The sequence below is a fragment of the Diadema setosum genome, chromosome 6 (genome assembly GCF_964275005.1).
Source record: "Diadema setosum chromosome 6, eeDiaSeto1, whole genome shotgun sequence".
Taxonomy (NCBI): domain Eukaryota; kingdom Metazoa; phylum Echinodermata; class Echinoidea; order Diadematoida; family Diadematidae; genus Diadema; species Diadema setosum.
This window is the reverse complement of record NC_092690.1, coordinates 13838936-13852223: the sequence shown is the minus strand read 5'-3', so window position 1 is coordinate 13852223 and position 13288 is coordinate 13838936. Positions and strand designations below refer to the sequence as shown.

The window sequence follows — 13288 nt, the reverse complement described above, 5'->3', positions numbered from 1 at the left end:
TTAAGTGGGTGAGAATAGACGGCAGTTTCTTTCGAAGATGATAATAATATGGACACTGGACGAATCATTAACCTCTTCAGTTAGAAGCCAATTAGGTATCATAATAATGTACTATGTGTATGCTTGATGTATACAACTGAGGCCTACACTGTACAAGAACTGTCTTTAGGTAGGTCCTACAAGGTACATGTACATGTATCAAGTTAATACACCGTAGTAGGAGTTACATTTTGAAGTTAGCTGAATGAAAACAACCCTACAAAACATTGATATTTAGCGATGGGATTACAAATGGATAGAAGATGGGAAATACATGTTGTAGTGGTGAGGTATGTACAACATAAGAATAGATCTTTTATGGATGGATGATTTTTGCAAGAAGCAACCCGAAAACGATTGTATGATCAACTGTGCAATGTATCTGGGTGGACTACACAGCATTTATGACTGCATGAAATCGCCTGCATAACCTTGTACAGTATAATAAAGCTAAACTGTTGCTAACAGTTCATTCACTTCCATGAAGAGATGTGTACTTTAAGAACAAATTTGCCAAACAAGAGGAAAATGAATGTAAATGTTAGCAAACAGTCAGGTAAATATTGACACAGTATGGACAATCAGAAAGTCAGTTCATCAATTTTGACACGCTGTCCAATTGCGACTCACTCTAAAATTGCTTCCTTGCATACAAAGTCGACATTCTGACATCAAATACGGAAACACCCAAAGATACATTTTCCTTCAGCTACATGTAGGAATCAACTTGTTAAAACTAGTTTATTTCATATCTTGTTGCTTTGTAAGATGTGGTAAACTACCATAATATCTTTGGTATGATTTCAGGGAGAATCATGGAGAAGTATGCCTGGTTTTCTTGTGTGGGCCTGTGTGTGTGGAGTGGGGGGGGGGGTAGGGGGTCATGCTTGTCTACAAGTTTAGTAGGTACAGGGTAAAGAGTATTCCAGTACTTATTAAACAATATGAGAAAAACAAAACAAAACAGGAAATTATATGCAGAAAAACAAGAATTACGGGGTTGATTATGAATAGACATGGTTGTCTTGTAAAGAGGAGTCATGCCATAAACATATCACAATATGCACTTTGTGTCGAGATGCAAAACTTTACATGACAGTGCAATTGGGGGAGCACTTAAGCAAAGAAAAAATATAAAAAGGAACACTATAACACAAAATGTGAGGTTATTTGAAACTTTGACCAATGTGTGTCTGACATCAAATGATATTTTTCTGAGAATATAAGGCAAAAGTCTTTCAAAGGCAGGTACTTCACTTAGGTTAAAGAGGTAAGGATGAGGATGAGGAGAAGGAGGAGGAGGAGAAGGAGGAGGAGGAGGAAGAGGAGGAGGAGGAGAAGGAGAAGGGAAAAGGAGGGAGGGGCACCCCTGTGGTGATTAGTCTTAATCACAGCCCAGCAGATGGAGTTGAACTCCGATGGTGTTAAACTATCAGATGGGGATTAGGTTGGCAACCCTCTTTCAGCACCCCAACACAACTGGCTCCACACTGGGAGGAGAGTATTAATGGTGTCACAGACTTTTAGTAGCACAAACTATAGCTGTATCCTGTACAACAACAACAACAACCAAAAACCATAGCACCCATCACAGCTACCACTAGCTCCCACATGTGTACAAGCCACTGTGTATACTACAATACTTGTAGTACTTGTTTCAGTGTAAAATTCACAAATTTACACAGATATCTACTCACAAAGGTGATGTACATCTTCATGTTTAAATGCAGGTAAGATAGTATTTCACATTACATAGCCCCATGCATAAGACCCATGCATATGATAGTAAATAGTATTAACAGTCAGTACAAGCTGTAAATATTTTATCACTATTAGTGACTATCACAGGCTGAAGCCTCCTATAGTATAGAATGCACTCTGTATAACTACAGATAATTGCTCTGCAATTGTATCTGTGGAGCGAGAAACGCAATTGCAGATTCATGCAGTGAAAGTGAGTGCTCAATCAAACTGTTGATGTAATGGTTTACTGCTGAACACTTGGGCTATAGACCGATAGTCAAGGCTAGCTTGATGATAGAGAGGCAATATACAGTACACTGTACAGTGTGTATGATGACAGAAAACCTGAGTTTCACAGGCAGTACCTGTAATTCGAGCGTCGTGTGGCAAACTGCTATAGCAGACTACATACGGGGCATGAATGTGAGAAAGACCCTGCACTCACACTAGTGTAGCTACTAATCAACAGGTGAGTTACAGGAGCCTTTGAGAAAATGATACACACCTCTTGGAGTTATGTCTCAAAATTAGGCTGGACCACTAAATCCGTATCAATCCACGTATTAAAGAATGGAAATTGTCCACAGTATCCTTTTATAAAAAAATGTTCGGTTGCAGGAGAAAAGAGGATGGCCCAGCTACACACTTTCCAACATTATTCCCAGTGGAACGGCAAAAGCAGGGACACCGTAGAAACACACATGTGGCTGTGATAAAACTTTGCAGCACTTTAACTCTCCAGCAAAAAACTTGATCCTCTGCAACAAACAAGCCTACACATCCACCCCTCATGAATCACCCCCATCTCCCATTGGTCTAGACCTAATTGGCATTTGTCAGCCTGCATGCAAATTAGCCCCATCTGTTTGGGACTGATCCATTGTTTCAGAATGGGGGGTACGCACGCCGGCTCACAGAGAGAGGGAGCTTTTGTCCATTGATTAGGTGGGGGGGAAATCGCCACTTTCCTGTAATCTCACCTTATTTGAGATACCCTATTTCTGGGCAGGAAACTTCTCTTTAGCAGCAGAAACAAAACAAGATGAGACTTTATCAGACGCGATGCTACCTCTTGGAATTTTTCGGCCTGGTGTAGCTTTTACTTTGCACGAAAGCAGCTAATCACCTCACTGCATTGTTTTGCGCTTCACGATCTGCTAATGAGCCGCTCATGACTAAAATCCCCCATCGCTGGAATAGTTTGCTCTGTGCCTGTACGACGTCTGCCAATTACTCATAGCCAACTGTACGTCTGAACTTTTTTTTCCCCTTTTCTTTTTGAGCCAACTATCTCTTGTCTCTGCATAGAAATCCGGCCAGCATGCTTCATTACTTACACTGATGATGATAATGATGACATCATAATGTGAACATCACATGCCAATGTGAACATGACTGTATATATACTTACTGTACCTTCACTTATCAATGGAAACTCCTTTCTTTTTTTTTTTTTTTTTTTTGCTTTTACATCCAGATTGTTTACATGTAGTGCCATGTTGAAAGTTAAAACAAAACTTCTAAAAGATGACTAATAAATACAGCACGTCAAATCTTGTGAGTTAAAAACTCATTCCTCTAACTCCTGAATGAAGAGTGCCATTTGAGAATTTTGACAAAAGCCCATTTTAAAGTGTCATTAAAATACAGGCAAAAGTTTGTGGGTTAGCTGTATATCACAGAGACTGTACAGTAGGTTCATATGCGTTGTGAGAAGACTGAAGTGAAATAAAATGCCAATTAGTTTATATTCAATAATCGACAAGCGACAGAGGAGTGTAATACAGCGATTTGTCATTTTAATGAAAAGCAGATGGAACACTTACTCCAAACGTCACAACAAACATACAAACTTCAGAGGGGCACCTTTAAAGTTCATGTGTGGCAGTTTCAGTCTAATTTTCACACGTTAACAGCAGGTACAGATGTGTGAAATTACTCGCTATGTGAGAATTATCACCTCTTCCAACTGCCATTCTCTGAAACCTTATTTTGTGCCTAATTTCTCTGCAAGGTAGTCTTTTTGCAAAGACCCCAAAATTGGTCATGCAAAATCTGACTCCAAATTAATGACAATTAGCTACTCACAAGTATTAAATTGCTGGGAAGTAAATATCCCCAATATACATTAGTAATGAATTCCTTTTAATATTGTGTATGTGTGTGGGTACACTTGTATTCATTTATTTTTTTCTCTAAGCCAAAACATATCACAAGGAATAACAGTTGTACACAGAATGAGAGGCTTCTTTTTCTTTTCAAATTATCACAGATCTCTCCTCAAAAGAAACTACTTTTGAATGAACTGCTGGACATTGATACACACGCAGATCAAAAAGGAATTATGAGCTTTTTTGTTGTAAATATGACAAACCATTGCCGTTTGGAGACCAGTAAAAAGTCATGTCGGACAACGTTCCACTAGCAAATTTATTTCCAGAAGAGCCAGCTTGCTTGTGTAACAATTAGATCCTTTCTATGCTATTAAGTGAGCTCATTTTGTTTGTTCACCCAAATGATTTTCAGAGACGATCTTTCTCAATTTTTGCCTTGGGGAAACGACTTTCAGCTGTACAGTACAACAGTGGAAAAGCACAAGGTCGTGACATTTCGCATACTGTACATGTATAAAACAAACTCCAGTGCTGTGTAATGTCTCAAGCTTGTGAGCATGACATCAATTCTCACATGCCAACAAAAACTACCACATAAGTTACCTGAAACTACATTGTATAAGCAGCCATAGTTTTCTTTATACTTATCTATGACTTTTCCTGAAGCTTACTACATTGTTCCTGACTGTATGATTTTTCAACTACTTGTTTCAGTTTATCTTCTTTCTTTTTTTTTTTTCATAACAGCTCGCTTTTCAACATAAATTCTTCATGAAAAGCTCTGACATTTGGAATCCCCTTGTTGCTTTAAGGTCATCGTTTTCCCTATTGTTGTTGAACTTTCAGGAGCAACTTATTGCATATTCTTATTAAAAGACACTACAGCCACCAAAACACAAATGAGCAATTCAATGCTTTGCCACAGAGTCACACAAGTTCTGGAATGGCTAGACTACATCTGAAAACCAACTGATTTTCTACATTTGTTCTTACGTTCATTTCTTTTAGGTCTTCTTTTAGGTCACACATTTCACTCTTTTAACAGCATTTTCTATTCTTTTTCAATGCCCTTCCATTTTTTTCCCATCTTAACAAATTATGCATCCAAATGTCATGCATTATGAATTGATTTTTAACGTCACATATTACCAGGAATTCACATACAGTCTGTAATGCCTTTCACATGTTCGTGTAGGAGTAGGCGTGCTGCATAAAGCTTTTTATTTCTTCTTGGAAACCATCATATTCTGCTCCAAAACATGTATTCTTTGAGACAACTGGAGTATACAATAACATGATTAACCCTCTTCCCCCATTGGTGTTGATTGTGTACAAAAGACCGAACTGCAAGTTCTTATAACCCACAAGATTCTCAATGAATTAGTCTGATCTATACAGACGTTGTGTTAAGTGACATCATAGTCAGGAGCATTTAGAGCCCTTGCCACTGACTTCTGAAACACCTGCCTCGGTAATTTTGATTCAACTAGCACAAACTACGAAGATAACATGCAAAAAAAACCTCATAAATTTTGTTCTCTCTTTTTTTTTTATCCTCCATGAGAGGATAAAGTCAGCTGTTTACATTTCTGTACCCTGCAAAAGTTATCCGCAACAGGTTAAAGCCAACTGCTGTGAATCCAGAATAATTAATAATAAATAAAAAAAATCGACTTTTAACCACAATTTTCTGCCCCTGAATCCCAGAGGGGCATACCCAGAGGAGAGCCCCTTTGACCTGAGCGAACTTTGGTTTGGTAGCCTGAGTCATTCCAATACCTTGCTTGCTGCCTGCGCGTAGACCTTTGTGGCATTGGTTTCCTAGCCTTAAAGCTGCAGACCCAAATGGTCAAAATGTTCAAATGCAATCTGCAGTTCATGAGTAGGCCTTTCACTGCCACTGGCACCATTACCGCGCACAACAGTAATGGGATTTTGAGGCCGTGGTTTTGAGGGGGGTTAATGGCCGACACTCTGCGGTCTTTTACATGTGGCTTTACATTCAGCACAAACAGCATGTTATTTCTCCTTTCAGCATAAGTTGTGGAGTGAAGTTTTTCCCAAGCAGAAATCAGTGCAAACCTTTTCCATAGACAAAACACCACAGCACTATGTTGAATAATTGCTTTTGTTTTTTGTTTTGTTGTTGTTGTTTTTTCTAATGTTACTACAGTGTAGTAGTATCTTATCAGAGAATTACTGTCACCTCAATGTCAGATTAAGTGATTCCAGTGGTTCTTAAGTGTGAGCTTCTAGGTACAATATCCTGTAGGTAATCTCAATCTACACAATGAAGTCCATCAATATGATTTACATCCTCTTGCTGTACCTTTCAGGAAAGTGATAAATAATGCTTCATGCATGCTTTGATATTGTGTGACTCTGTCTTATTAAAACGCTTGACTGGGTACAGAAGTGCCTTTACAACATCTTCAGTTTTGGGGAACAAGTAAGTAACACTTCTTGGGGTGGCAAAAGGTCACCCTCAATAGACACAATACACAAAATATAAAACGTGTTGGAAGCTTTTCACTTTGCATTTTTACAAAATGCTTCTGTTTCTAGACTACCATTAAACAGTTCACGGTAATCACAAGGTAATGTGCACTTTCAAAATTCTGGATTGTTTCCACAGACACACATGTTGTGCTGAGGTATAGTCTGTGATTTCAGACTTTCAATATTTCACTGAGATTATTCTGCCAAAAAAAAACAAAAACATTTAAATCAATATGATTTTCCCTATAAAAAATAAAGCAAATATCAACAACACAATGTTAGCTCTACTCCTCATCAAATACATATTTCATCAAGAATACCCACCAAAAGAAGAATAGTAAAAGCAGCAACCTAATATCAACATCCTAGCCTATGTTTTAAAGACTAGCTTTCAAGTACCCCCCCCCCCACACCTTTAGAGCAGAACGGTCATGAGTTTATTTCATAACCCTCATCCATAGAGATCTCAAATCCGTGTGCCTAGTAACAAGTTAACATGCTGACGCTAGTTAGCCTTCATTAACCTACACACCATGATTTCACATTTACGTTTAGTTATTGAATGACTGTTTGCCCGTATTTTTTTTTTTCTTTGTGATCAGCCTTTGATGCTAATGCAAATCACAGACCTGTATTTCATAAAAAGCAATGTCTAAAACAAAATAACAAACGAGGAAGAAAAAACAACAAGAACGGATCTCACTTAGTTGCCGATATTAAGCAAATGTAGAAAAAGGAAAAGGAGGAGATGTTTGCCTTCCATATTTTCTCACAAAAATCATAGAATGAGCTACTATTAAACTGAACAATTGCATTGATCTACTGGACAATAGGGGCATGAGTCAGATACTGAACTAAGGTAACTGACCAACGCAGACAATATAAAGCCTTGCTTGCGCAATGAAAGCACTTTCACTTTCTGACGTCTCAAGGTCCGCAGAACAAACAATCTTGACCGGCAAGTGACAATAATGCAAAGCTGAGAAGGAAAACCAAGTCAAGCGCGACGCCTCTCTCCTTTCTTTCCCTTTAATATGTGCGTAAAGGCACAACGTATCAACTGCACTGCGCAAACTATTGAAGTGAGAGGATTAGCAGACCCTTGAAAAGTCTCGCGAGAAATACGGAGACCCCAGCTTCCGTCAGCGGCCAAACATCGGCAGAGGTTATTGATCCCATGACCACAGGCACGACTGTCAACTGCGGGCTGGCAACGGGGCTTGGTACACTGGCCCCGTAGTTCATACAGGAAATCTTGGGTATCAGATTTCTGACAGATTTTTGCAAATCTTCTAAACAAGAAACATTGACTATGTCCCCATTAACATATAGCACTGTAGAAGCTATATCATACATTTAGCTTGGTCCTCCCATACGCTGGAGTAGAAATGAAAAGAGCTTAAAAGTGTTTCCGACTGCTGTAAAGCACAGAAAGAAACACAATCAGCCACAAATCAGCTGACTTGGAATGATATACCCAAAGGTCCCCACAAACAGTAAACACCAAGAACGAAGAATAATGTGCTAGCTTTAAATACAGAACATTGCTGAGGCCTGCATGAGTGAATTGTGCATCTCAAACAACCATTTAGACATAACTCTGGTATTAAAAGTTTATGAATGTTTCAAAGTGTGTTTTCTCTTCTCAAGTCTACACTTCACATTTATTTCAAGTTTTTTCCCCCATCCCTCGTTGAAGTTAAAATCACTACATCAGTGTGTGCACAAATGCCTTCACACTTGAGATTCAAGTCAAAATGAAGATAGTGAAGATTATTTCTCCACAGCTGTCAAAAATTTTATCCGCCTTGACAGATCCACACAAGATAATTCAAAATCACAAAATTCACACATCTCTCCATTTCATTTTAATTCCTCGTCCCAAAAAATTCTTAGAGTAACTATCTCCATCTGGAGCACTATTTAAATCATCAAAATCAAGTTGTGTTAGGTGATAGAAATGCAACTTAACTTAATAGTGATATTACACTGTATGACATGCTGGTCCATGCAGTGCTGATGTATTCAGTAAGTTTTGATCTATACCATCCTCCAATATCTTGGCATCAAATGCAATGGCAAGATATAAAGGAAATATGTAATTAACAATTATTTCCATGTTACTCCTAGCGCTTGAAGGAATAAAGATGTTCTCAAATTGCACAAGAGAACATGCAAACTAAATTTTCCATGAGGGTCTTAACTTATTTTCATGATTGATATCACCCAACACATGACTAAATATTCATCATAATTAGTGTCACTGTCAAAGTTGCACTGCTATCAAATCACAGTCATTGTTGTTCTCAGAATTGATTGCTATTTCCATCACAAATCAGCTACTCCTACAATTTGGACATTTCAAGAATGGACATGTAGAGATGAAATAGGTGAATGACCCTTAGTAAGACTGCTAAATGGACTCGCTTATACTCAGTACAGCCGGGAGTCAAGTGGGGGATCAATACAACAATTTGTTTACCCCTTCATTCTTTGCCCTCCTTGCCCATCACCCGTGACTAAGCTCCTTAAGGCACTAAGCTCAGATCATGAGGTGGCAGTCACTTCCCCCTCCTCCATTTATCCTCATTGTTTCCATGGGGACATAGTTGACCAAGCGTTCCGCTGATCCCTACATCACAATGCCAGTTGATAGCCGCCTGTGAAAAGCTTTATTGTTGGAGACACAAGCCTCCCCAAGCTGGCTGAAAATAGACGAGGGGGAAGTTCAAAAGTATTCCATTGATCTCCGCTAATCAACTTCAAGAATTCCCTGTGGGTTGGTCAAGAGCGCACTCGAGGATTCACTCGTTGCGGGGCTTCCGCGGCTCTGTGCAGCCATGGCCAGTCAACCAGATACACATGAAAGTCAGTGAATGTTACAGTTTCTTCTCTTTAAAAAGAAATCTCATTCTTTCCATTAAAAAAATAAAGAATCACACAGGAGTCAGGGTAAGTCAGCTTAACCAATTGAATAAATAATCTGACTATGCAGAAGGCTGATGCAGCTTATAGTTAGACAAATCACACCATAATGTAGAATCACTTATGCCTCATAAGAACCTAAATCTCACTTTGATTGAATGTGCATAAAGTAATCAATTTCCTACGTATACCTGGTTTAAGATAACAATATCCATTTACCTTTTCTGGAGAAGGACTATCAAAAGATAGGACATTCAAAATTAAATACATGTGTAAAAATTTACATCTCATGCCCTTCCTCTCCCCCCCCCCCCCCCCCCGCCCCCCCCAACCCCACCCCCCACAAAACCACAAAATCTGTACACAACTTTTTTGGGATGATGTTAATTTCATTTTGCTCTGAAAACCTTTCCCCCTGAGTATTAATGCTCTAAGATGCAAAATGTCTTGTAATTTCATGTCAAGTGGTATTCAAATGACACTAATTCAGTCTTGTCATCTTAGCTACTTTATGGTGCAAATCCACAGATACAGCCGAATGACATGAATCAAATTTATTAAGTAAACTGTTGAATACTTACTTTATAAAGAAGAAAAAAAAAGAAGATCTTTTTGCTATTTGCTCTAAAGTTGGCTCTGAAAGGGCTGAATGAAATGTTGCAATGAAATATTGCAATGAAATGTATCAAATCTGGGATCGACCTCGCTAGAAAAAAAAAAAGAAGTTAGGGACTCTGGCATGTGATTCACTACAAATCAATTATGATACACAGGGCATTGGCCTTTGAAATACATCTTAAATCTTAGGACTGATTAAGACTGATCACATCTTTATCTATGATTTGAATGACAAACAGTTTCATGCTTGTTTGTTTGTTGTTGTGTTTTTCACACAGATTTAGTCATGCAGATAAAAAATTTGTTGAAGTAATTGCTCAACTTTTGAAACTGATTTCAAGACTCGCATAAGGTAATGAAAGAGATGTTGAAACTCATTCTCAGGTGTGGCTAAGTTTTGTAATGCTTGTTGTTTAATGTTAAATATATGTTTGCAACCTTGTCAATGAATAGGGCTGATTCAAATGAAAAGGAGAAAGACAGACAGACAGACAGACTGACAATCAAATGGGGGGGGGGGGGGCGGATTAACTAGAACTACTCTCAAAGTGGTGTGCGAGGTAAACATGCTAAGACTCTTTTCAGTCTGAAAATAGCATGTTATGTGACGACAATGTTTTGTCTACATCTATTCTCAACACAATGTCAGGGAGACTGGCACATGAGAACGTGAACTTTACGTCATACTTTTTTTTTCCTTTTTTTCTTTCTTTAACTGTCTGTCTGGTCCTTTTCTTCACACCAGTGAACTGTTGAAGTGAGTCCAGTGCCCGACTCTTGGGGTGTGACACCACCAATTTCGTTCTGCTCCATTCCCCATGTGAACTTAGCGTGGCATTAGGGTTTGTGAGAAGCATGCATCACTACTGGCGCCAATCCTTTCACGCACGCAATTATTTTCAGGACTCGGACAATGGAGGGCCACAGTCCGCTGAGCACCCATAGACCAAGACTTCACCGCAATCCTAATTCGGCTGACAGACCTCGCAATGAACTTGTTTTGTGTATTTTCTGAGCTAAGACTTGTGAACTCCATAACCTCTCGTTCCTGTCTGTTTTGCTACTTCTTTTTCTTTTGGTGTTGTCTCAGATCTTGCCATACATGTCACATCCCGTGCTGAGAAAAAATTTCAGTGAATCACAAACAAATATACTGACTACGTTTCAAGAGAATTCTTGAAATCTGGAAAGGAAAATACCATACCAGTACCTGTACCCAGTTTTTATTTTCATCTAAAATAAAACCACAACTTAAAGCACATGCTCTGGTGGAGTGTGGTGTAAACTCTGTTCAGAATTTCTTGTCATTGTCAAAATGTAACATCTACTGTTGCAGCATGAGTGACAATGTTTGAGTAGTGGCATTTATTTGCCTTTGTTTGCTATTTGTTGGTGTAAAAGTTTAATTACATATAGTTTGTTTGTCCTGGTGTTTTGAGATAAAAGGTGATGACCTATTTCACACAATGACAAAATGTGGCTTTCCCACAAAATGACCCTAATTTGATGGTGTAATACTACAACATGTGCATGAATGAACCCACTAAAACTACAATCGGCAGTTTTCTAAACATCTGTTCAAGAGACAATATATTCTACATTAGTTAGGATCACATGCTGTTTGTAATCTTTCAAGATTTACTCTAAAGTTTTAAACTTTGATGATTCACTTCTAGTTCAGCACCACTTTAACAGTATTCAGAATAGGTATTGTGTGGATGTGCGCAGTAGTAAACTTCCGAGTTGCTTTTAAAGATCGGAAATGTAGTGTGAACCTATTCTTTCCCAATTTAAAGGGAAGGTAAACCCAAAGAGCAATGTGGACTGAGTGAAAGCAGCAACATTAGTAGAACACATCAGTGAAAGTTTGAGGAAAATCGGACAATCGATGCAAAAGTTATGAATTTTTAAAGTTTTGGTGTTGGAACCGCTGGATGAGAAGACTACTAGAGGATATGACGTATGAGTGGACAACAATACAAAGAAAATATAAAGGAAATTCAACAAAAATTCACTTTTCTAGAATTATGAAAGAGCAGTGGACCAACCGCTTTCAGAAAGCAGGGGGAATAATTGCTACCCTTAACATATGTCAATATCAAGTTGATGGAATTTGTAATTTTCATGAAAAATGGATTTTTGTAGTATTTTCTTTATATTTTCTTGGTATTGTTGTCCACTCATACGTCATAACCTCTAGTAGTCTCCTCATCCAGCGGTTCCAACACCAAAACTTTAAAAATTCATAACTTTTGCATCGATCGTCCGATTTTCCTCAAACTTTCACTGATGTGTTCTACTAATGTTGCTGCTTTCACTCAATCCACATTGTTCTTGGGGTTTATCTTCCCTTTAAGCTTTCAAGCTGGGAAGGACTGTGTTAATGGAGACCGCCAGATGATTTTTTTAGACTTTTGCTTTTGAATTGAAAATTGGTCATACTTGGTGCAGAGCTTCAAAATTTATGGTAATTGGGATGAGGTATCTATAAGAGTATTTTCACATGATGATTACACAATATAAAGGCACTATTGATTGCTCAAGGAAGTAGAACAAAAGAAGAAAGCATGCATGAATTCCACACAGGTGAAATTGTTGAGCAAGCGGTCAAGTAATGGAATTACACTGCTATTACTGGAAATATGTGTGTAGAGCCTCCTATGTCATCATCCTTGTTCAGTGTATTATGTTTTAAGTTTTTCAGAGTACTGGTTAAATTGCCATACAAGGACCACAATAAATTCCACAAATCCGTACAAAGCACTATTGATTCATGAACTACTGTACCCAATGTGAAACTATAGTGTATGTATGGAATGCCCCCTTCATTAAAGCTCTACTTGAGATCAGAAGAAAGGGAGATCATACCTTCTGGATGTGAAGACGGTGAGGACGGGGCTTCCGGCTGCTGACGTCGGGAACTTGACAACACTCCTCCAGCAGCATGATGTCACAGTGCTTCGGCTCGGAGCGGTTCATCAATCCAGCCAATCAACAGACGGAGGTGCACAGAAGGTGAATGGCTACATTCAGGTGAAGGGGGGTGGGGGGGGGGGTGGGATGGGGTAGGTGAAAAGAATCACTTGCCTGATTAAAACACATTCAAATAATACCAATGAGGGTTCATCTGGACAGCTAATGATTCCCTGACATTTCATTTTCTTTCATTTTTTTTTTTCATTTCATCTACGATGTACCTTTCCAGTTTTCATTCCCATCCCCTAACAAACTTTGCAGGACTACATAGTATGTTGCTCATCCCTACTACAGGTGAGTTATTTTTATCATTTTTGAACTTGAGAGTCTACTGAGTACACCAACAATAGGTCTAACTGCAAGAAAAAAGAATG

At 38.6% G+C, this 13288-nt stretch overlaps 1 protein-coding gene across 2 annotated transcripts in view; it reads right to left on the bottom strand.

The window, feature by feature from the left end:
• Positions 1 to 12958, bottom strand: part of LOC140229435 (protein C-ets-1-like) — a 47092-nt gene extending 34134 nt beyond the window's left edge. For both annotated transcript variants that reach the window (XM_072309685.1, XM_072309686.1), the window contains exon 1: positions 12807 to 12958. In XM_072309685.1, the coding sequence (XP_072165786.1) occupies positions 12807 to 12917 (111 nt within the window). In that variant the 5' untranslated portion in view covers positions 12918 to 12958. The remainder of the gene's footprint in view (positions 1 to 12806) is intronic.
• Between the last annotated feature and the right edge of the window lie 330 nt (positions 12959 to 13288).